At 38.1% G+C, this 23,181-nt stretch overlaps 2 protein-coding genes and 2 pseudogenes across 3 annotated transcripts, besides 22 other annotated features; 3 read left to right on the top strand and 1 right to left on the bottom strand.

The window, feature by feature from the left end:
- Positions 1-402: part of a mobile genetic element that runs on past the window's edge.
- Positions 1-869: part of a mobile genetic element that runs on past the window's edge.
- A 485-nt stretch (positions 870-1,354) lies between these two features.
- Positions 1,355-2,605: a mobile genetic element.
- Positions 2,606-2,726: 121 nt separating this feature from the next.
- Positions 2,727-2,871: a mobile genetic element.
- A 481-nt stretch (positions 2,872-3,352) lies between these two features.
- Positions 3,353-4,162, top strand: CR42546 (annotated as a pseudogene).
- Positions 4,163-4,200: 38 nt separating this feature from the next.
- Positions 4,201-4,277: a mobile genetic element.
- Positions 4,278-4,522: 245 nt separating this feature from the next.
- Positions 4,523-15,654, top strand: nompB (no mechanoreceptor potential B). Of its 2 annotated transcripts, NM_165385.4 has the most exons (8): positions 4,523-4,719; positions 4,773-4,969; positions 6,528-6,753; positions 6,826-7,546; positions 12,130-12,327; positions 14,322-15,215; positions 15,270-15,356; positions 15,417-15,654. In NM_165385.4, the coding sequence occupies exons 1-8, from the start codon at positions 4,591-4,593 to the stop codon at positions 15,536-15,538; spliced, it is 2,574 nt and encodes an 857-aa protein (NP_724347.3). In that variant the 5' UTR covers positions 4,523-4,590; the 3' UTR covers positions 15,539-15,654. The 2 variants fall into 2 exon arrangements, with proteins under 2 accessions (NP_724347.3, NP_523613.4); NM_078889.5 differs by lacking the exon at positions 15,270-15,356 and having other exon boundaries at positions 6,805-7,546; positions 12,130-12,329; positions 14,309-15,215; positions 15,417-15,626.
- Positions 5,177-6,105: a mobile genetic element.
- Positions 7,691-7,913: a mobile genetic element.
- Positions 10,167-10,476: a mobile genetic element.
- Positions 10,502-11,645: a mobile genetic element.
- Positions 11,943-11,994: a mobile genetic element.
- Positions 12,460-12,571: a mobile genetic element.
- Positions 12,896-13,028: a mobile genetic element.
- Positions 13,485-13,651: a mobile genetic element.
- Positions 15,655-15,856: 202 nt separating the features above from the next.
- Positions 15,857-15,997: a mobile genetic element.
- Positions 15,998-16,032: 35 nt separating this feature from the next.
- Positions 16,033-16,134: a mobile genetic element.
- A 135-nt stretch (positions 16,135-16,269) lies between these two features.
- On the top strand, positions 16,270-16,741 carry CR42545 (annotated as a pseudogene).
- Positions 16,742-16,842: 101 nt separating this feature from the next.
- Lamp1 lies at positions 16,843-20,557 on the bottom strand. The gene is made up of 4 exons (NM_136267.5): positions 20,385-20,557; positions 18,833-19,159; positions 17,760-17,981; positions 16,843-17,703 (listed from the first exon to the last, which is right to left on the bottom strand). Exons 1-4 carry the CDS (start codon positions 20,449-20,451, stop codon positions 17,363-17,365), a joined length of 957 nt encoding a protein of 318 aa, NP_610111.3. The 5' UTR covers positions 20,452-20,557; the 3' UTR covers positions 16,843-17,362.
- Positions 18,129-18,195: a mobile genetic element.
- Positions 18,397-18,492: a mobile genetic element.
- Positions 19,712-19,752: a mobile genetic element.
- Positions 20,558-20,917: 360 nt separating the features above from the next.
- Positions 20,918-21,413: a mobile genetic element.
- Positions 21,414-21,619: 206 nt separating this feature from the next.
- Positions 21,620-22,158: a mobile genetic element.
- A 512-nt stretch (positions 22,159-22,670) lies between these two features.
- Positions 22,671-22,960: a mobile genetic element.
- A 110-nt stretch (positions 22,961-23,070) lies between these two features.
- Positions 23,071-23,181: part of a mobile genetic element that runs on past the window's edge.

Genomic DNA, 23,181 nt, shown 5'->3' with positions numbered 1-23,181 from the left:
GACAAAGGTAACGTCAATAAATGATGTACCCCTATCGTTGTTAAATGTCGGCTTTCGACCGTCGTTCAGCAGTACTAGGTCCAGCATTCCCATGACGTCTATCACTGCTCGGCCTCTGGGGTTGGATACTCTGCTGCCCCATTCCACTGCCCAGACATTAAAATCACCTGCAATGATCTTCGGGCTTCGCCCTCTCGCATGGTCCCCAAGCGCCTCCAGGAACTCCTCGTACTGGTCGGGAGTGTCGCTAGGCGGAGCATAGCAGCTGTACATATGCACGTGTTTTATCTTTGCATGTGCGATTCCCCGCATCGGTGATGCAGCCAGTTCCTGGACTTGGAGAAAGCTGCAACACTTGATAGCAGCTCTGCCTGACTCGTCTAGGATCATGGAGTATGGTCCCGACTTCATCGCAGTAAAAATACACATCTGCGTGCAACTGTAGAGCCCGCCACGTGCACGGAAAAGCTGAGCTTTCTCCGTTCTGCTGCTTAACAGGTGCAGATTGCGGGTCACCCCAAGTTGGTGTCTTTCCCAACTCCTTCGCAGATCTCCGTTCTCCCTTCTTGTCGGCGCACACATATGTACATAGTTTTATGTGGCGTTTCGGCAGCACGCATAGCATTTGTGTGCCGTCTCTGTCGCACACATCGGATAGGCGTGTTTCCTCACCTCATTCCAAAGATAAGCTGCTGGTTTTGACGCTACATACGCCGCACCTGAAGCAGCCATAACACGACTGATCGTGTCCAAGCTTGAGTATTTAAAATAGTTTTGGAGGTATGTGGTAAGTTTCTTAAGAATAGGTACTTATAAACTTATACGATCCTAATTTGGAATACTTTGTGGGAGATCTGAAATAAATATATTTTAGAATAGTATTCTAGTGTCTTTGGTCGAACATAGTGTAGGAAAGTCCCGCAAGCGTACCAGGGGTTGCGTTTCTTTCTCGGTTTAAAGCATTCCTTCGCACAGTGCCCTTGTAATTACGCAGCGGACATCTTTCTGTTGCTTTCATAAAAGATTGAGTTGATTTTTTGTAAACTTGCGTTTTCTTGCGTTCCCCTCGCTACGAATTGCAACGGCTAGCTCCGAGTTTTTTTCCCACCAAATTTGTTTGTGTTTTATTTGTTTTATTGCCTGACCAAAGAGAAGATAGGGTATCAAATTAGTAAGCTTTATTGCTTTATTGCTCCTTCGTCCTCAAACCAGAGCTCTTCCAAGAACACCGTTGCGACTCCCGGAAGCGCACGTCTGTTGGGACCGCTCCAACCACTGCCCCGTCAATGCTGCCCAAAACTGTAAAGAAAGTCGAATGAGATTTACCGAAAAACGGATTATTTAATTTAAATAATACATTGTTATTCAACGCTATGGTGAGGCTGCAATACTTCTCTCCACCGTGGAAGCTCGGTATTATCTCCATGATTCATAAACCTGGAAAGCCTGAAAAGAATCCTGGGTCCTACCGGCCAATCAGTCTCCTCTTTTCGATCTCGAAGGTGTTTGAGAGACTGATTGCTGCCCGGTTGGACAGGATTATGGAAGCGAAGGGTATCCAGCCCGATCATCAGTTTGGTTTACGTGCTGGACACTGTACGGTAGAACAACTACACCGAGTAAATCCTATCGGCTTTCGAAAACAAGGAGTGGAGTACTGCATTGCACTCTTCCTGGATGTACGTGAAGCGTTCGATCAGGTGTGGCACTCCGGTCTCCTGCTCAAAATTAAGAATACGCTCCGTGCACCATACTTCGGCCTCCTGAGGTCGTATCTTAAAAAGAGAAGATTTGCGGTACGATTGCACTCGTATCTGTCAGCCGGAGTACCACAAGGAAGTGTACTTGGTCCGCTGCTTTACTACCTGTAAAGCTACGACATGCCACGGGCAGACGTTAGCCTACCCGGGACGTCAATGTTGGCCACATTTGCTGACGACATGTGTGGCACCTAAAGGTCCTGCTGCAAACACGATGCTTCTGACGACATTCAGGACTGCGCATCAACATTTGCGGACGTTGGAACATTGGCATCAATGGTGACAAATCAGCGAATGTATGCTAAACACTGAAAAGGGGAACACCACCGGCTGTGCTCATCGATGGCACCCCTGCCCCCAGTCCAATTCAGCCAAATATCTTGGTGTAATCTTGGATCGGAAACTAACCTTATCGAAGCAAGTGAGTGTTAGCGCACATGTTAGCGTTATGGCGCCAATTATGGCTTGCGACAGTCAAATTCGTCGCATTCAGGCTGCCCAAAACGAAATCGCCAGGATGATTACCGGCTGCGAATGGTACGTAAGGAACACAACCCTGCGCAAAGACCTCAAGCTAGCCACTGTCTTCGAGGCAATAAACATACACTCCAGCCGGTACCACGACAGGCACTGTCCAAAGCTCGCCCACCAAGAAGGCTCCACAGGAGACAGCCGAAGGACCTCATCATACGGTTCCCCTTGACGAGAGCCAGGACATGATGATGATCTCGAATTGATATATTGTTAATTGTTATATTTGTTTTATTGTTTTGTTACAGCTAACTTTTGTTAGCCGGCGCTCCTGAAAGGGCTGAATTAATAACGACCAAGGTGACAAAGGGGTTAATAAAGTCTATAAAAAAAAATTAAATAATTTTATTCTTTATTTACTGTCTACAGGCCGGAAGCGTTTTCTCTTGTACTTCAATAAATAGGAGTTTTTATACCCGTTTATCGTAGAGTAACTACTAGATTCGTTGAAAAGTATGTAACAGGAAGAATGAAGCGTTTCCGACATTATAATGTACATGTATCTGTATTCTTGATCAGGATCAATAGCCGAGTAATGTCCGTCTGTCTGTCTGTCCGTATGAGCGTGGAGATCTCAGGATTAAGCATGAATTTTCTAGAGACAAACCCGCAGCGCTAGTTTGCTTCCAAATATTGAAATTTTGAAAATTGAAATTAACAATATTTGATGTAGTTGTGATTGTGATACGTCAGCAATGTGTAGGTGTCTTGCTCTTAATGTTTGGGTCAAATCCCGAATGATACCCCTGAGTGTACTAAAGAAATTTATATTTATTTTATTGGAAAAATTTTAAACATAAAGTGGGCTTTAAAACTGTCTTTTTATTCTGTCTTTTTTCATTCTTCTCTCTGTAAACTCTACAAAAAAAAAAACAAGGGAGAATGCTATATTCGAGCATATATGTATGTATATAAAGTCTTAAGCATTTCCAAGCTTATCAGGAACAAGCAATGATCTACTCCTGCCTTTTAGTCGATTATTATGTAGCGAGTTAACCAAAGTCTGAATACTAGCCAACTTATATTACGTTTTACATAATACAAACTATAGACCACAAATAATGTATAAAAATCTAGAGGAAAAAATTGTGAAGCTCTTGGAGTCATCTATAGTTTTGGCCTGGCAACGCTCACCCAATAAATTATTGAACCTGGATACAAAATTGGCCGAGGCATTGAGTAAAGCCAAAGAAGCATTCTCATTGGATAGAACATTACACCAATTTCGAGACCAGCACGGTGAAAATGTTTATCACAACTTCGATTTGACATATGCGGTAAGCACGACTAGAAGGATAATTTAAAACTTTAATATATATGGACTATAGGTTTTTTTTAATCTCGCGGAGCAATACGAACGGAGTGAGATGCACATCGAAGCCCTCAATACCTACAGCATTATGGCCAAAAACAAGATGTTTCCACACGTCAATCAGCTAAAACTAAATATGGGTAACATCTACTACAGCATGGGTATTTACCAAAAGGCGGTTAAAATGTACCGCATGGCCCTTGATTCTGTACCAAAGAGCTTAAGTCAGTTAAGGCTAAAGATCCGTGAAAACATTGGAATCCTTTTTATTCGCATGGGCTCTTATTCAGATGCTGCTTCTAGCTTTGAGTTCATCATGACGGAGCGGGCAAACATTAGAAGTAGCATTCACCTCTTACTCTGCTACTTCGCCTTGGGCGATGTGGAGAAAGTAAAGTTAGCCTTTCGGAGACTTTGTGATGTCCAAACCGAAGCAATAGAATCGGATATGGAGAGTGAGACGAATATCATTAAACTTCAACAGCAGGCTGAGCCGATTCAACAATGTGGCGAAATCGACGTGCACCAGACAACGAACAAGACACGAGCTCGGTTATAAGCGCAGAAGGTGGAGGTAAACCATACGGTATGGTCCATACCCGTTTCTCGTAGAGTAAAAGGGTATACTAGATTCGTTGAAAAGTATGTAACAGACAGAAGGAAGCGTTTCCGACTGATAATAATATTTTAACAATTGAAATTGGGTTTTATGTTTTATATTAAATCAGATAACAATTAACTAAACTTATTCAAACTTTTATAGAAATGTCTTAGTATAAAATGATAAAATAAACCAAAATGATTTGGTTTAATAAATACCGCAACCTTCTTACATTATACATTTAATTGGTATTTATTCACCTCTTTTACGCATGTGCTGCTTATACGTGATCACCAAGGCAACTCAACCAAAACAAAGACCAACCCCCAAAACCGTTCATATTGATTGAGAACCTTATTATACGCGTGTAGTGCGGTGAGACAAAAATGACTTCTCAAATAACTGCTAACGGAACGCAAAGATTACCGGAGCCTGTTTCCGAACATGAAGCGGTTCCGCCTCCCCCACCCACGGCGGCGGGCAGACCCAGACCCCCCACTTCACAGCTTTTTTCAGTGAGTTTTGAAAAAAAAAAAATTTAAAACGCTGTGTAATTTCTGTAATTCAGCGCGGCAATCTGGCCAGCAGTCGGGCAACAGGAGGCGATAAATCAGGTCTTGCAAGACCATCAACAGCAGTCCGGGCTGTGGGCTACGCTGCTAATTGCGAGTCTGCTCATCAAAGGTTCGAACAATTTTTCCTGGAGAAGGCGAAGCAACAAACGCTCTCGTCAAGAGCCGCTGTGGATGCCATAAAGGATGTAAAGTAAGTAAGAAAATTATTTTTAGAGGACGGTTGCATCAAAGGGGTTATCAAAAATCGTAAAAAAAAAATAAATAGAAAGGTACTGAAGTTAAAGGTATACTGAATCTATATTCATGTATTTATTCACTTGCACCTTATAAACTTACAAGCATACAGAGGTGGTCAAAAGTATTTACACAACGTGCTTTTTTTCTGTTGTCAATTGTCAAGAAGTGGAAAAAATAACTGTTCATGGGCTAAAAATAGAAGCATTAAACTTGTCTGTTGTCAGAAGTATTTACACACAATTTTTAAGCTTCAAAATTATTTGCACAGTGCAAATTGAAGATTAGTCTAGTAAAGTTCTAGTTGATGTTGATCGCTTAATTGGAACTTAAACTAACTGTTAACAGTTATGTTAATAGATAAAACTAAGCATTAAATTTGTAAAATGGCAAAAACAAAGGAGCTATCAGTTGAGCATCGAGCCGAGATTGTCACTAAAATTAAGGCTGGTACTTCTGCATCCAAATTAGCTGAGTTATACAAAATATCACGTAAAACTGTGTACAATTAGGTAAAAAAAAAGGACATTGGATTGGGAATTTTGGAAAATAAAAAGAGAACTAACCGAAAAGTTGCATTGAACCCAAGAGACTGCAGACACATTATAGGAGTTGTACTATATAATCCCACCATAAGTCCCGTTAAAATTGCCGCAGCATCGAAAAATTTAGTTAGAGAACATATTAGCGATAGTACACTGCGTCGCAGAATGAAGGAAGTTGACATCAACTCCTATGTTATTCGTGCAGTATTTAATATTACCCCAAGAAACAAGGAAAATCGTCTGGCATTTGCCTTGGAGTAAAAAGAGAAGCCTCTCGAATTCTGGTTTGATATTTTATGGACTGATGAAGTTGCGTTTCAGTTTCAGGGATCCTTTAGCAAGCAATTTATGCATTTCCCAATACAACTAAAGGGTAATGCCGTTCAGCCAATCAATCGGTTTGGTGGTGTCACGGTGATGTTCTGGGGCTGTTTAAGCTACTATGGGTTTGGAGACATGGTACCGATAGAGGGTACAGTAAATCAAACAGGATACCTCCATATCTTAAATGAGCACGCATTGACCTCAGGAAATAGACTGTTCTCCAAGAATGACTGGATCTTGCAGCAGGGCAATGCTCCATGCCACAAGGGCCGAGTACCAACCAAGTTCTTGAAAGACATAAATCAGGCGGTACTTCCATTGCTCATATTCCATATAAAATATTTCGTTTAAATTCAATAAAAAAGGCAAAAATGAATTAAAAAAGCTGTGTGTAAATAATTATGAATTTTTTAACATAACATAATTTTTAAACATAGTGGAATTTAAAAATGTTATTTTAATTCTGTCTTTTTTCATTCTTCTCTCTGTAAATTTTACAAAACAACAAGGAAAAGTCTTAAGCATTTCCAAGCTTATCAGGAACTAGCAATGATCTGATCCTTTTAGTCGATTATTATGTAGCGAGTTAACCAAAGTCTGAATACTAACCAACTTATATTACGTTTTACATAATTCAAATTATAGCCCACAAATGAAGTATAAAAATCTAGAGGAAAAAATTGTGAAGCTCTTGGAGTCATCTATAGTTTTGGCCTGGCAAGGCTCACCCAATAAATTATTGAACCTGGATACAAAATTGGCCGAGGCATTGAGTAAAGCCAAAGAAGCATTCTCATTGGATAGAACATTACACCAATTTCGAGACCAGCACGGTGAAAATGTTTATCACAACTTCGATTTGACATATGCGGTAAGCACGACTAGAAGGATAATTTAAAACTTTAATATATATGGACTATAGGTTTTTTTTAATCTCGCGGAGCAATACGAACGGAGTGAGATGCACATCGAAGCCCTCAATACCTACAGCATTATGGCCAAAAACAAGATGTTTCCACACGTCAATCAGCTAAAACTAAATATGGGTAACATCTACTACAGCATGGGTATTTACCAAAAGGCGGTTAAAATGTACCGCATGGCCCTTGATTCTGTACCAAAGAGCTTAAGTCAGTTAAGGCTAAAGATCCGTGAAAACATTGGAATCCTTTTTATTCGCATGGGCTCTTATTCAGATGCTGCTTCTAGCTTTGAGTTCATCATGACGGAGCGGGCAAACATTAGAAGTAGCATTCACCTCTTACTCTGCTACTTCGCCTTGGGCGATGTGGAGAAAGTAAAGTTGGCCTTTCGGAGACTTTGTGATGTCCAAACCGAAGCAATAGAATCGGATATGGAGAGTGAGACGAATATCATTAAACTTCAACAGCAGGCTGAGCCGATTCAACAAATTGGCGAAACCGACGGGTACCAGTCTTTAAACAACGAACCAGTCACGGGCTCGGTTATTAAGGCAGAAGGTGGCGGTAAACTGAACGAGACCGTAAAGTTTGCAGCCACAGTGAAACATCGTTATGTTGTCCAAGCACTTAAGAAAGACGAGCTGGCCGTATATAGAAATGAACGTCGTAATGCCGTTAAACGATCTATTACAATGATTGTAGACTTAATATCACCTTTTATCGAAGATAACTATAATGATGGTGAGTACGACTGAGATAAAATACAGCAGGTAGGATAAAACATAAATTCAGGGTATTATAATAATTATTGTTGTATAATTATACCCGTTACTCGTAGAGTAAAAGGGTATACTAGATTCGTTAAAAAGTATGTAACAGTATGTAACCCAGGTTGCCATGCCCACTCTAACGCCCACAAACCGCACAAAACTGACACGCCCACACTACTACAAACTACGACGCCCTCATTTTTGAAAAATTGTTGTATATTTTTTCATAATTTTATTAGTCTTGTAAATTTTAATCGATTTTCCAAAAAAAAACTTTTTGCACACCCACTCTTAAACCTAAAACCACCCAAAACTGCTACGCCCACATTTTTGAAAAAAAAAATGGTATTATATTGGTTTAGTGCGCTTACTGCAAGTTTAATATCAGGGCGCGTTAATACTGCTAACCACATTTAGGCATTGATAACCACATTGATATGGCACATTGAAGATTTCTTTCTTTTCGCCTTCGGTGGTGGGGGAAATTTCTGTTGTTAATTTTTCAATCGTGTTGATTGGCGTGTTTACGGGCTTGCAGTTTTGAAACGTTTCAGGACGTCTGCTATATAATTCGACTAGCCCATGGTAAACTCTGTCTTGCCTTCACTTTGTTTAAATTCTATGCCCAAACAATGCGATAGCTTGCTCAAATCTTTCATCTGTTTTTTGGACAACTCATGCTTCAACTGACGCAGCATTCGGGTGTCATTCGTCGCTATTACGAGGTCTACGGCAAGCGATACGATATGTATTCCGTTAAGATTCAAATCTTTGAGTTTCCTTTCCAGCATTCTGTACCATTTTCGTCCACTCGTCTTTAGGCCATATATAGCCTTTCTCAACTTGCAAACATTCTCGGGGCCATATGTATATCTTCTTCTCCTTTGCTGTCAATATTTCTTGGAATTCAGGGGGATGTTCTCTTCTTCGATATCTCCATTTAAGTAGGCGCTGTTGAATTAGAACTGATGAACATCCAATCCGAGTTCCGTAGCTAAGGTTTTTAAAAATCGTATGGAGCTCATTCTGGACACTGGAGAGAAGGTCTCGTCGTAATCATTGCCTTGGCATTGCGTAAGCCCTTTTGCGAGCAGGCGAGCTTTTCGGTATATATCTTTCTGTCGGGCAAATATTTTGTTTGTAACACCCACTTCTTTTCGATATGGTTTTTCTGACGATCGACAACTATCCAGGTATTGTTCTTTTTCAATGACTTTAATTTTACCATTATGAGCTTAGTTTGGGCCTTCCTGGTTTACCTGTTAATAGCTTCTTAGGTCTTCCGCGACCACGTTTCATCTCTGATTCAAGTTCCGTCTGTGTATCATCTGACTCAGAGTCCTCTGGATCAACTGGTCGATTGCCTTGTCATCTGGGTTGTCATTTTCTGCTTGATCGCCTGACACTGGTTTAAGGTCGATATTGATTAGGAACGTGAAACGGCTTCTTCCCCTTGCTTCTCCTTGATGCATATTTCGTAAACTGGTCCGTAAAAAGTGATTTTCAGGCTAGTGGTGAACTTGTTGTTTGGGGAGAACTGTACGGATCCACATCCTTTTCTTGGGTGGCCTCATTATTTGCCAGTCTGAGCTTTGATCCTTCTGCAGTCTCCAGGATCTGATGTTTTTCCAGAGTTAATAAAATCACTGTTTAAATAATTAGCTATGTTGATGTACATGTTATCAGTCTGGTTCTTTATTGGCTTTGAACTGCACTCAGCTGCACGGTGACCGACTTTTCCGCAGCTGTAACATTTGAACCTAAATAGGTTTAATAGGTTCGGTTTCTTGGGATTGTACTTCTTATGCACCAGTAATGCTCAAGGCGTTGACTCGCTTGTATTTCTATTTCTTGCTTCGTACTCGTCTATTAAATTTATTTTAAATGCCTCCGTTGAGATTAACGGGATACTGGATAGTAGCAAGATGGTTAACAGATGTTTGAGTACATGTCATATTCATGAGATCAACTTCTTTTATTTAGTCTACTAAATCTGAAATTATATCTATGTGACTTCTCATATCTCTGCCTGCATTCATTTTCAGTACAACCAGGGATTTCAACAGTGCGGCTTTAAGGCCCTGTAGCTATACAGCTATTTCCATAACTAGTTTGCAGTTCCGCAGTTCTTAGTATGCCTTATTTCCGATGTCGACATGGCCAAAATGAGGTCGAACTTAACCTTTTTATCTTCGCTTGAGGACTGCGCGAAGTATTTTTTGGGTTTTAAAAGAGTTCCGTTGACATATTTTCACGAATCGTTTTTTATCAATAATGCCTGCATTTGTATTTTCCAGGTGTCGAAATTGTCTTCGCGCAAGAGCTCTACTAGCAATACTCATTATACGCGCTACTCGTAGAGTAGGGTATGCTACGTTCGTTAAAAAGTATGTAACACGCTGAAGGAAGCGTTTCCGACCATATTAAGTATATATTTTCTTGATCCGTCGATACAGATTATAGAGACGTTGCCACGCAACAAAAAATGCGACGCCCATTCTAACTCTCACAAACCACAAAAAACTGCCACGGCCACACCATTAAGAAATGTGTTGATATTTTTTCATGTTTTTATTAGCCTTGTAAAACAGTTTGTTGGCAAATCGTTAGAAATTTACAGGACTAATAAAAATATGAAAAAATATCAAAACGTTGGGCAAAAATATGGGAGTTATAGTGGGATTGGCTACATAGATCTACAAACTTGCACTGCGTCTATGTCTCTTGAACCTATATGCTTAATCTCAACCTTCTAACTTTTATAGTTTCTAAGATCTTGACGTTCATACGGACAGACGGACATGGCCAGATCGACTCGGCTATTGATCCTGATCAAGAATATATACTTTATATGGTCGGAAACGCTTCCTTCTGCCTGTTAAAACCTTTTCAACGAATCTATTATAGTATATATATACCCTTTTACCAAAGACACTAGAATAACAAGATGCGTAACGGCCATACATTGGTTTGGCACTATGCAGCCACTTTTTTGGTGACGGCCAAAATTACTCTCTTTCGGCTCACTCCCGCTGAGAGCGTAAGAAATCTAAAAATATAATTTGCTTGCTTGTGTGAGTAAAAACAAGAGACGAGAACTCGTATAAGTGTGCGTGTTGTGCTAGAAGACGATTTTCGGGCCGAAATCAATTCTGATCGAAGAAACGAATTTACATGGTACATATTAGCAAAGACACTAGAATATTCTAGTGTCTTTGATATTAGGGTAGTTTTTGCTAATTTCCTAGCAATATGATAAAATAAAAAAATTTTTAAAAATTCGCGCCCTGACTATTTTAATTTTAAAGCTTTTTAAATTTGTTTGTTAAAATCGCCGCTCGAATTAGCTACCGTTTACACATTTATATTTATGTTTAATTCTAATTTGTCTCTCATCTGACAATTTTTTAAAAGCGAAATATTTTTTTTGAAACACTTTTAATGTTAATGTTACATCATATTAAGTCAAATGATTTAATAAATATACTAAATAATTAAATATGCAATTAAATTAAATTGCAAAAGTAATATCAAAGACAATAGAATTATTCTAGTGTCTTTGCTTTGTTCATATCTTGAGGCACGAAGTGCGGACACAAGCACTCAACAATCATTGCCTTATTAATTTTTCACACGACGCAAGCTGAATACTCTAATGACAAATATTCTTATATAAAGTCATTTTTGAAATTTATTTTTGTGATAATATGTACATAGATTTGGCTATTTCTAATCTATTTTCAAATAATAATAACGTTAAGGCAATGCAAAACAAGAATTTTTCGCATGGTGCCAATTGATCAAAAATAATATAGATTTAAAGTCTAAGAACTTCTAAGGTGAAGGGCATATTTTGTCAAATTTACAATGCATGAGCATACGTGTGCACACATACAGATGTCTGCTATCACTTTGTGCGTTGAAAAGAGCTGTTCGCTGTAGCGCTCTTCGCTCTCTCGCTCTCTAACAAAAATTCGAGAGAGCCTGGAGCCACCTCTAGAGCCACGGCCAAAAAATCGTGTGCCAAAAAATCGTATGGCGTTACGCATCTTGTTATTCTAGGGTCTTTGCTTTTACTCTACGAGCAACGGGTAAAAAATTTATACCACAAATGTGGTATTAAAGTAAATGAATTAGACTTCAAGTTGAAGTGAGAACAACGACATTATTTATTAAAATCTAATTAGAAACTAAGACTACCTATACTGTCCCGAACAAGCTGTGAGTCTTTAGCTGTCGGCTCTGCTGCCCTTGTTGGCAGAGGATCGACGTCGGCTTCGCTGTTCCCAATAGACCAACTGCAGTCTTCCTAGAATCCCACGGGCTGCCAAACAGATTCTTGGAGCTCGGCTTGTGCAGGTGTTCGTTGGTCGGAAACTTTTCCTTCGACCTGTTACATACTTTTCTACGAATCTAATATACTCTTTACCATTACATTATACATTACTCTACGAGTAACGGGCACAAAAAGTCATTTTCTAAATTCCACCATTCAAATCAGCTAATTTGACGTACATTCAAATATTGCTGATGTATATATTTTTTGTTTTCCAGGGTATAATTGGTGCATTGAAATCATTAAAACTTCAAATCTTGCATGGTTGGCCAACGAACTTGAACTTAACAAAGCCTTAGTATATCTCCGACAAAATGACGTTCATCAAGCAATTGAGACGTTGCAAATGTACGACCGCAAGAGTGAGGGATCCATGACCGCCAGCGCTCTGACCAACCTGAGTTTTATTTATATTAGTGTAAGTTTCATATGAAGTACAAAACAAGAGAAAAAGCTTTAGTCAAGATTCTCGACTCTCAGATACTTCTTACTTAGATAGTGGGTGTCAGGCAATTTAGTAGATAAAAAAGGTATACTAGCCAATTTAATCGAGATCTCGGAAAATATAAAAGCAAGAAATTTCAGACTAAGCATGTAGGTTCTAGTGACGTCACACGCAACGCTCAAAAACCGCCAAAAACTGTTATGCCAACACTTTTGTTTTGGATGTCGCAGCAGCAAGTTTGATCAGCAGCGTAAGTCAAAAATTCAAGAAGCTACCAATTCATGCAGTAGTCTCGGCGACTTGTTTTTGATTTCCAATGAATTATTATAAGTATTTGGTCGTTACTTGTACTTCTTTATCAATTTTTGGGGTTTTTTTTCCAATGCTTACAAAAATAATAAAACAAACTGAATGTTATAAGACAAAATTAGTTTGATAAGGAATCTTGACGAGTGATACACATATAAATGAATAATCATTGTTATACATGTTACTCATAGAGTAAAAGAATAGAAGAAAGTAAAAAGTAAGAGCAAAGTATAGGTAGAAGAAAACGTTTTTGACCATATGCAGTAAATATATTCTTGACCTGGATCAATTTTCGAGTCTGTCCGTATGAACGCCTCGATCTTAGGAACTATGAAAACTAAAATGTTGATTTAAAGCATTCAGCTTCATTGTGGGCGTTACCGTTTTGTAGGTGAAAGGAGGGGCGTGGCCACAGTGCTTTTGGAGTACAGATAAAAATGCACAGGACAAACAATAAAACGAAGAAAAAACTAAACATTGTTGAAAAGTATGTAACTAGTTTGCAGTTCCGCAGTTCTTAGTATGCCTTAGTTCCGATGTCGACATGGCCAAAATGAGGTCGAACTTAGCCTTTGAATCTTCGCTTGAGGACTGTGCGAAGTTATCTTTGTATTTTAAAAGAGTCTCGTTGACATCATTTAACAAATAGTTTTTTATTAATAACGCCTGAATTTTCCATGTGTCGAAATTGTCTTCGCCCAAGGGCTCTACTAGCACCATACATTATACCCGTTACTCGTAGAGTAAAAGGGTATACAACGTTCGTTAAAAAGTATGTAACAGACAGAAGGGACATATATTCGTCTGTCCGTATGAATATGCATGCTGAATCTCAACCTTCTAGCTTTTATAGTACCTCAGATCTTGATGTTCATACGGACATGGCCAGATCGACTTGGCTATTGATCCTGATCAAGAATATAAATACTATATAGGGTCGGAAACGCTTCCTTCTGCCTGTAACATACTTTTCAACGAATCTAGTATACCCTATGAGTAACTGGTAAATAAATCGAAAGATTTTTAAATTTTGTTAAAAATTTGCAGTTTGTAGGCGCTAGAGTGTTCGTGCCCTGAATGTGTTTGGTATTTCGATAGAAAAGTAAACATTTTGTATTATTTTTTAACTTTTTATATTTTATAAGTCCCAAGATTTCAAAGTTCACACAGGTGGACAGAAGGACATGACGAGTTCAACTTGGCTAGATAAAGAACATATATACTTCCAAGGGTGGGCGCGGTAGTTTGGGACAGTTTGTGATCGTTAGAGTAGGAGTGGAAAGTTTAGGATACAAGCATGCGCTTCTATCTATGTATATATCTGATACATTTCTTTCAACGAATAAAGAATACCCTTATACTTTAAGAGTAGCGAGAATTCCCGTTTCTGGCAGTTCAAAAGTACATCCCGCCACCTTTCGTGCAGATTTTACAGCAAAAAAAAGGCCAATTGCCAGCATTGCAAATGACAACGCACAAAGATAATACGAATGCACTTACTTAAAAAAAACTATCTGCTGATAATTCTTTATTATATCAACTCTAATTTAAATGTAATTTTACTCTAGCCCAAAGTTTATAGGTACCGTTTATTATAATAAAGTGTATGCCCTTTGTACTTAAAAACATAACGTATATTTCAGTTAGGCAACCTAGAAATGGCCTCCCATTGCGTTAACCAGTTACATGAAATAGGATCGCTAAAAAACAATGCGCCAGGATTGATCAACGCCGGCATAGTGGAATTGGGCTCGCACAACCTAATATTAGCAAGCGAACGGTTTGAGGGAGCTCTGCAACTTCAGCCGATGAACTTTGAAGCCAGGTACAATCTGGGCCTAGTGGCCTTGGCGCAGAATGATTATGAACTAGCCGAGGAGCGTTTCGAGTTGCTAAAGGAACAACTTATGTTGCCCAGCTCAGTTCAGCACAGTCATGTATTTTACCAGCTTGCCAAGCTGCAGGAGCGCAGATTGGAAAGCGGACTTATATCTAATTTTACGCCAGGGGCGGCTCTTCAAGCCTACCTTCAGGTAGTTGGCATTTCTGCCTCTGACATCGATTCAAGGCTGTTTGAAAAGGTCGGCTCGCTTTACGAGCAGATTCAAGACCATCAAGAAGCAAATCAGTACTATAACGAGGCGTACCGCATAAACATGAGCGACATCGGAATCGCAAGCTCAATCGGTTCATATTACATCAAGCTTCAGGCCACGGAACGGGCACTTTTTTACTATGAAAGAGCGGTATTAGCCGATCCTAATGATCCCAACCTAATGTTACGTATTGCCAGCTGCTTTCGCAACTCATATCTGCCTACCAAACAGTACCTCGGCCTTTTTCAAAAGATACACGCACGATTTCCAGACAACCTAACTTGCATACGAGCTCTTATGCAAGTTACCAAGTCGCTGGAATTAGGGGACCTGTATGAGAGGTACGCATCGGAATACACCCGTCTGCAAAGCCAACAGCAGGAACGTCAGAGCGAGCAGCGATACCAGCAGCAGCGATTCCCTTCAGCGGCAAAGTTTAGCAACCGCTTGCGATGTAAGTTTGTACATTTTACTCTGTTCCAGTGATTATTTTAAGTTAACCCTATAGCTATCAGACAGTCAAATGAAGAACACTTGAAAGAAGTTGGTGAAAATTTTAATAGCGTAGTCCATACTCAGAGCCCCTACACGTCCAGTAAAGTTTTGTCACACTGCTAGCGAATTTTGTATCCTATTATACTTTATATCATTACAGTTCTGCAGTTTGATCCTTTGGGACCTCCCGCAGAACGTCCCAAAACTGGCCGACCACTACAAAGCAGAGACGATGTAGATGACGACGCGGAAATGAATCCCGAAAGCTTATTGCCTATTTGAAGAAATCCTCTTATATTTGTAGACAAGTCTGCAATTGGTGCAATACTACACGAAAACAATAAATATTTCACTTTTCCAATATGCATATACATAAGCTAATCGTTTACATTTTGGATATTTATATTTTAGGTTTAACGTTGTTTAACAAATGTGTTTGGTATTTCGATAGAAATTGGCAAGGCAAATGTAAATATAGAAAAGTAAACATTTTGTATTATTTTTTAACTTTTTATCTTTTATAAGTCCCGAGGTTTCAATGTTCACACAGGTGGACAGAAGGACATGGCGAGTTCAACTTGGCTAGATAAAGAACATATAAGTCAACTGAGTTAACCGGACTGATCGTCCGCACTCCAGCACCTGTCAAATTGCTGACCAAGCATTTGGCCGGAAGCTATGAAGCTCTTTATATGTTAGCTTTTAAGTCAGTTCTTATTTGAGATCCAGTGAATAAAGAGCACCTACCAGCTCATAAGCTCATCTAGGCCAGAAGCCATCCTAATTCATCAATTGGGAATTATCACCTCCGATCTCCGGAGAAACATCCATCGGCGATCGGACAGGTTCCAGTGACTGCAGCGAGGAACCCTCTGCGGGGCTTACTTTTCTTAATTTATATACTTCCTAGGGTGGGCGCCGTAGTTTGGGAAAGTTTGTGGTCGTTTGAGTAGGCGTAGCAAGTTTAGGATATAAGCATGCGCTTCTATCTATCTATCTGTTACATATCTTTCAACGAATAAAGTATACCCTTTTACTCTATCGAACTCTAATTTAAATGTCATTTTACTCTAGCAGTTTATAGGTACCGTGTAATAAAGTACATGCACTTTGTACTTAAAAACATAACGTATATTTCAGTTAGGCAACCTAGAAATGGCCTCCCATTGCGTTAACCAGTTACATGAAATAGGATCGCTAAAAAACAATGCGCCAGGATTGATCAACGCCGGCATAGTGGAATTGGACTCGCACAACCTAATATTAGCACGCGAACGGTTTGAGGGAGCTCTGCAACTTCAGCCGATGAACTTTGAAGCCAGGTACAATCTGGGCCTAGTGGCCTTGGCGCAGAATGATTATGAACTAGCCGAGGAGCGTTTCGAGTTGCTAAAGGAACAACTTATGATGCCCAGCTCAGGTCATGTATTTTGTCAGCTGCAGGAGCGTAGAATTTCATCTAAACAGGAACAGCGCAATAATTAACCAATTAAAATAATTTAAAATAAAAATTGTATAAAATTAAAAATGATTTTAAGATTTTTCCCATAAGCCCTTTCCAGCAAACGAAAATCATTATTGTGCTTGGTTTTAAATATTATTTATTACAGTTAAGGTCAGGAATACACACATTTATATGCCCCAATAATAATGTTTAAAAAATATAACATTTGAATAGAATGTATACTTGTTGGTATTGCGTACAGGTTTTTGCCTTAACAATAGAAATGTCCTCTCTGACACCACCTTTTTAGGGTTAACACGGTAGCTACATTATAGAGATTAATTTATTTAGAAATTTTTTTTTTATTTTACATTTACATTGCTCAAACCAATTAAATAAAACACAAATATCAGCATACAAGAACCAATATCGGACACTTACAAAGACAGAGACGTAAAAAAGTTTTTAAAGAACCGTTTTATTATTCTAAACCCAATTGCGCTTGATGATTTCGATGACCCTCTTGAAAAAAAAACTAATTCAACTTCAACTAATCAATTTTGGCTTCCAATAATAAAAATCAATCTTAAATTTCTCTCTAACAATTTGCTGTCCATACTCCTTTGATTCGCAACCTGCCCAATTAAGCTGATGTCCTTCTATTAGAAGCTCATGTAACCGCGGGAGGTGGAACGACGCCTAGCACACAGATATGATATTAATACCACCAAAATTAATGCAGCTAAAGCAATTCCAACGGCAATGGGAACCACATCCGAAGTTTCCGAGCTATCGCAATCGTGTCCAACTGAGAAACCAGTGTCGTTGGCCCTCCGGAAAGCCTCCACCTGAACATGACTGACGCTGATCCAACCAATTAACTGCTCAGCATCGAGTGTCTCAGTCATATTTATCTTCTGAACACGAGTGCAGTGATACGACATATTTTCTGGTGTCTTAAACGCTCCGTCGCTCCTGGTAATAAGCTGAACCGTTTGATTTTCTGGAATTGGGGATTATTCGACACAGATCTGTCTACTATTTTTTATATTTTCTTACCCTTTGCATCTGGAAAATCCTCAGGCAGCAAAGCCAGATGAATTTGCATAAAGGAAAGCACAGTGGTGTCATTACTTTTATTAAAATACATAATTAATGATTGCTTTGATGTTTCTGGTCCCCAAATCAGATGAATAAACTGAGTAGTCTGGCTTTTACATTCTGCATCTTCAACAGATGCGTTGCTGGGGATGTTGTACAGACCGGTGGTAAAGTTTCCCTCTAAAGATAAAAGTCTTCGTTAGTCGGATATTCTTACAAAGATGCAAGTTTTTTTTAGTTATAATAATATATGAAGTTAGAAGTAAGTATAATTGCTTATTTAAGTACAAATAATAATTAATAAAAAGCGTTTGCCCATTAGCATAGATGGACAGACTATTCCAGCTTTCAAATTTCATAAATTCGATTTTACCGAACCCAGCTTCCTTGAGCTCGACTGGGAAACGATTTCTTCTACCTGTTATACACTTTTTAATATGTTAAATACTGGTTTACTGATGAATTATTTAAAAGATAACTATTATAAATGGTCCAAAACGGAGTGAAAGTTATTAAGTTATATATACGATGTACTACTTATGTAAGTCTTGATACACCATTCGATTTAAACTAAAAACAAAAGAGATACCCGAAGAGGTAACCGTTACTCAGCTAGTGTGAATGCGAACGCAACTTTTATAATTTTTCTGGGATATCGATAGATATTGGGGAATAAAATGGGAAAAAAAATGGTTTGTGGACGTGGCAACATGGGTCAACAAACTTGCGCTCCGTCTTTATCCTTACGTTACCCTTAGTGCATCATTAGTGCATCACTCGTTATTGTCTGAAAACTTGATTATCATTTCTATGTGTACAGTGATGTAAATATAATATATATAATATACATACATATATCCTTACATATGTACATCTCTTTTTAATCTAAACTGAAATATTTGCCTTATCGATTTCAGTAAGTTCATTAAAATGTTAAAACTGTGAGACGAGTTTCTATAAAATCTAATAGAGCCCATACCTCACCAATGCCGTAATTCGATCGCAATCTAAATATGGATTTATTTTCTTACCCCTAGCCTCATAGGTAAAATTAAGTTGTGCCGCCATTTGAAGCATAATACAAGAGGTATTCCAAGCCCCAATGGATGGTTGCGGATATGGTTGCGGGGCAATGGTCGTGCTTATCACTGGTGCGGTGGTCGATGGTGATTCCGTTGAAGGTGTGGTAGATCTCGGAGTTATTGTAGAAGTTGATCTGGTTGTGATAGGTTTCTCAGTTGTTGTCGAAGACGTTGAGATTGTTGAGGAGCTGCTGGTCAGTGGGTTTGCTTGTTCCAGAAACAAATCACTAACATTTTTACCGACTCTCGGCAAGCCAATAAGCTTTTGAGAGAACACTAAAAGAAGAATTTTTAAAAATATTAAAGCTTTTCTTTATTAAATCGGAATTTTCTTTAAATTGACGTGAAAAAAAAATTATTTATTAGAGATTCAAATGTACATATGGTTAGCTCTAATTGTATTTCCTTTGTTCTCTTATCAAAAAATTACCCTTTGTTATTTATATTAGTGAGTTTGGACTTGATGGACAATTTATTTCCGTTTTCAGTGATTTGTAGAGATCCTATGAAAATGGCCGTACCGTAACATATTGTCAAATATTTATACAAACCAAATGTATAAGGTCGAAATCGAATTTTAAATTCGGTCTGGTTATAGAACTATTTAACAAGATAAGATTAGTAGGAACACACTACAAATTAAAAAATAAAAAATATTTTCTGATTTAATCATTTATCCTTCTGTTGCTATGCCGAAACATTTTATCACGCATGCTATAAAAAAAAATGTTTTAAATTGTTTATTTTAATATGTCTCCCCAAATATGTAGGTACATACATATGCCCAGTCTAGCTCCAAGTCTTTGTTGTCTTATCCGCTTATCATAGTCTGATAGTCAGAGAACCGACTATAGCGTTATCTCTTGTTGTTATTTTATCACAGATTGTTTTTTTTATGTCATATATTATTTTGTATATACTATGTGCACAAATGTCTAACATTGGTATTGAACAAATGACCCAAAATCTTGTTATATGAATTGACAGATAGTAACCAAAAACTAAAGTATGCTATATGGCGGATACAAATTTAATATGATATGCCGATTTATACACCCATGCATATAAATATTTTAAGTGCATAAAATAAATATGGATGCATACGGTGGCGGATGACTTTATCTGCATACAAAACTGTAAATTGCCAGAACAAATAAGCGAAAGGGGTAAAAATGGATGTTCTCCGGGGCTAACGAACGTAAGCGACACCATTTTTCTAGAAGAGTTATGAAAGGATAGCCAGATTACTGAAATAGGTTTAAAACCCTTGATCTACGAAGGCAAAACTCGCAATTCAACCGTTTACACCTTATTACGCCGATAAGACACTAACGCATATGGCGACGTGAACGGCACCGGAAAAATAAATTATGTGCGATGAACAAACGACATACATATACATATAAAAAGAACTGCGATGTATTATCACATTGAACAAAGGCCTCCAATGCGACGCATTTCATTGCTGTTTTAAAAAGGGTTTAATTGGCTTGGCACTAACCTGTACTGCTTAGTAAAAATAACATTATTAGTAATGCCGAGCAGGTCAACAATTTGTTGGCGAACATATTGAATGGCAATCTCACTTAAGTTGTGTTGCAGTTTTTCTATACGTTAATCTACTACACTGACACATACGTTTTTGTCTCGACTGAGCTAGTTTTTATTTTGACCTTCTTCATCAATAGTGTGACCGAATTTCTAAAAGAACTAAAATTAGCCCATATGGAACCGTAATAATAGTACATGTCCACTACAGCAAGATGTCTATCGATATTTAATGAAACTTATAATAATAATATACCAAAAAATATATTCTTAATTCCATAATATAATACAATTAGTACATTTTCTTATCAAACATTTAATTTCTGATCAATCGAAAGAATTATATGTATAACATGTTATAATTTTATCACGGGTTTATATAACACAGGTTTATAACACACAGGGTTTATAACACAGTGGAAATATTTATAAATTAATTTCCATATTTTGAGTTCATTGACTTAATGAAAAAATGTTAGGTATTACCAAAGACACTATAATAACAAGATGCGTAACGCCATACGATTTTTTGGCACACGATTTTTTCGCCGTGGCTCTAGAGGTGGCTCCAGGCTCTCTCGAATTTTTGTTAGAGAGCGAGAGAGCGAAGAGCGCTACAGCTAACAACTGTATGTGTGCACACGTATGCTCATGCATTGTAAATGGGACAAAATATCCCCTTCACCCTAGAGGTTCTTTGACGTTAAATCTATATTATTTTTGATCAATTGGCACCATGCGAAAAATTCTTGTTTTGCATTGCCTTAACGTTATTATTGTTTGAAAATAGATTAGAAATAGCCAAATCTATGTACATATTATCACAAAAATAAATTTCAAAAATGACTTTATGTAAGAATATTTGTCATTAGAGTATTCATATTGAGGCGTGTGAAAAATTAATATGGCAATGATTGTTGAGTGCTTGTGTCCGCACTTCGTGCCGCAAGATATGAACAAAGCAAAGACACTAGAATTATTCGTTTATCCGTTTACACATTTATATTTTTGTTTAATTCTAATTTGTCTTTCATCTGACAATTTTTTAAAAGCGAAATATTTTTTTTAAACACTTTTAATGTTAATGTTACATCATATTAAGTCAAATGACTTAATAAATATACTAAATAATTAAAGGAAGTACAATAGAAATTATTATAACTACTGTAATTTCATAAATTTCATAAAAATATGATAACTGTTTATTGCAAAAGTCATATCAAAGACACTAGAATAATTCTAGTGTCTTTGCTTTGTTCATATCTTGCGGCACGAAGTGCGGACACAAGCACTCAACAATCATTGCCTTATTAATTTTTCACACGCCTCAATATGAATACTCTAATGACAAATATTCTAATATAAAGCCATTTTTGAAATTTATTTTTGTGATAATATGTACATAGATTTGGCTATTTCTAATCTATTTTCAAACAATAATAACGTTAAGGCAATGCAAAACAAGAATTTTTCGCATGGTGCCAATTGATCAAAAATAATATAGATTTAAAGTCTAAGAACTTCTGAGGTGAAGGGCATATTTTGTCAAATTTACAATGCATGAGCATACGTGTGCACACATACAGTTGTTAGCTGTAGCGCTCTTCGCTCTCTCGCTCTCTAACAAAAATTCGAGAGAGCCTGGAGCCACCTCTAGAGCCACGGCCAAAAAATCGTGTGCCAAAAAATCGTATGGCGTTACGCATCTTGTTATTCTAGGGTCTTTGGCGGAACGGTGGAGTTTTTTTCATGGGAACTTTTTTATTTATTTATTTTTCGTTATTTACAGGTGAATCCTTAAAAATATAAAAGCTAAATGTTTTAGAAAAGTTTGGTCTAACTATGTATGTACGACTTTATTTTATGGGACTTAAGAAGGTATATAAAATGTGCAACTAAAAAATATGTATTCCAATTTTTAAGGAATATCTCCAATCGGAGAGCGTGTTCCAAAATGTTCCCTAAACCACCTTAAAGGACGTTTGCTTAAGGACATTTCAGGAATAATTCAAACATAATATCCACACTTTTTGAAATAACTGCATATCAGAGGGTCAGCCCTATGAACTAGGCCCCCACACAGAAAATAAGGCATAGAGCGTGTTCCATACGGAATGCCGTGCTTGTTGGCTTTGTAGTGGCGACTGAAGCTCTTATGAAAGCTCCTGATAGACAGACTTTGGGAAGTATGCGCTTAGCCTTGGGGTACTAATTTAGGGCCATTTTAAATTCATTTAAACCCCGACTTGAGTTTCCGTTCTATTTCTTTTCTAAACAAATCGTCGTGGCGTCAAGTCATGAAAAGTTCGTTTTGTTGTAAAATTATAACCTGCCGGCGAGTACATTTTTTTTAGTGCGGAATTATATTATCATAATGTGTTTTACTCGCCAGAAAACGGTGCGCGGTCTAAGTTTTTGCATGTGTTTTCCAGCCGGAAATTTAATCTGGAAAAATCTTCGCATCCATTGCGCAGCAGTTTCACCGCCCAGACCCCAAGGTTTGACTGGGGCAGTCACAGGTTAGTGAATATCAGGGGAAAAGTGATCAGTTAGTTGACGCGATGGATTTAACTGTTTAGGCGGGCAGAAAGATAGAATAAAACCGAGTCAGGCCAAAGACACTAGAATAACTAGAATAATAGAAAAGAGCTGTTCGCTGTAGCGCTCTTCGCTCTCTCGCTCTCTAACAAAAATTCGAGAGAGCCTGGAGCCACCTCTAGAGCCACGGCGAAAAAATCGTGTGCCAAAAA

This window comes from Drosophila melanogaster, chromosome 2L, assembly GCF_000001215.4.
Source record: "Drosophila melanogaster chromosome 2L".
Taxonomy (NCBI): domain Eukaryota; kingdom Metazoa; phylum Arthropoda; class Insecta; order Diptera; family Drosophilidae; genus Drosophila; species Drosophila melanogaster.
Note: the sequence above shows the minus strand (reverse complement) of the source record. Positions and strands in the feature narration are given on the sequence as shown.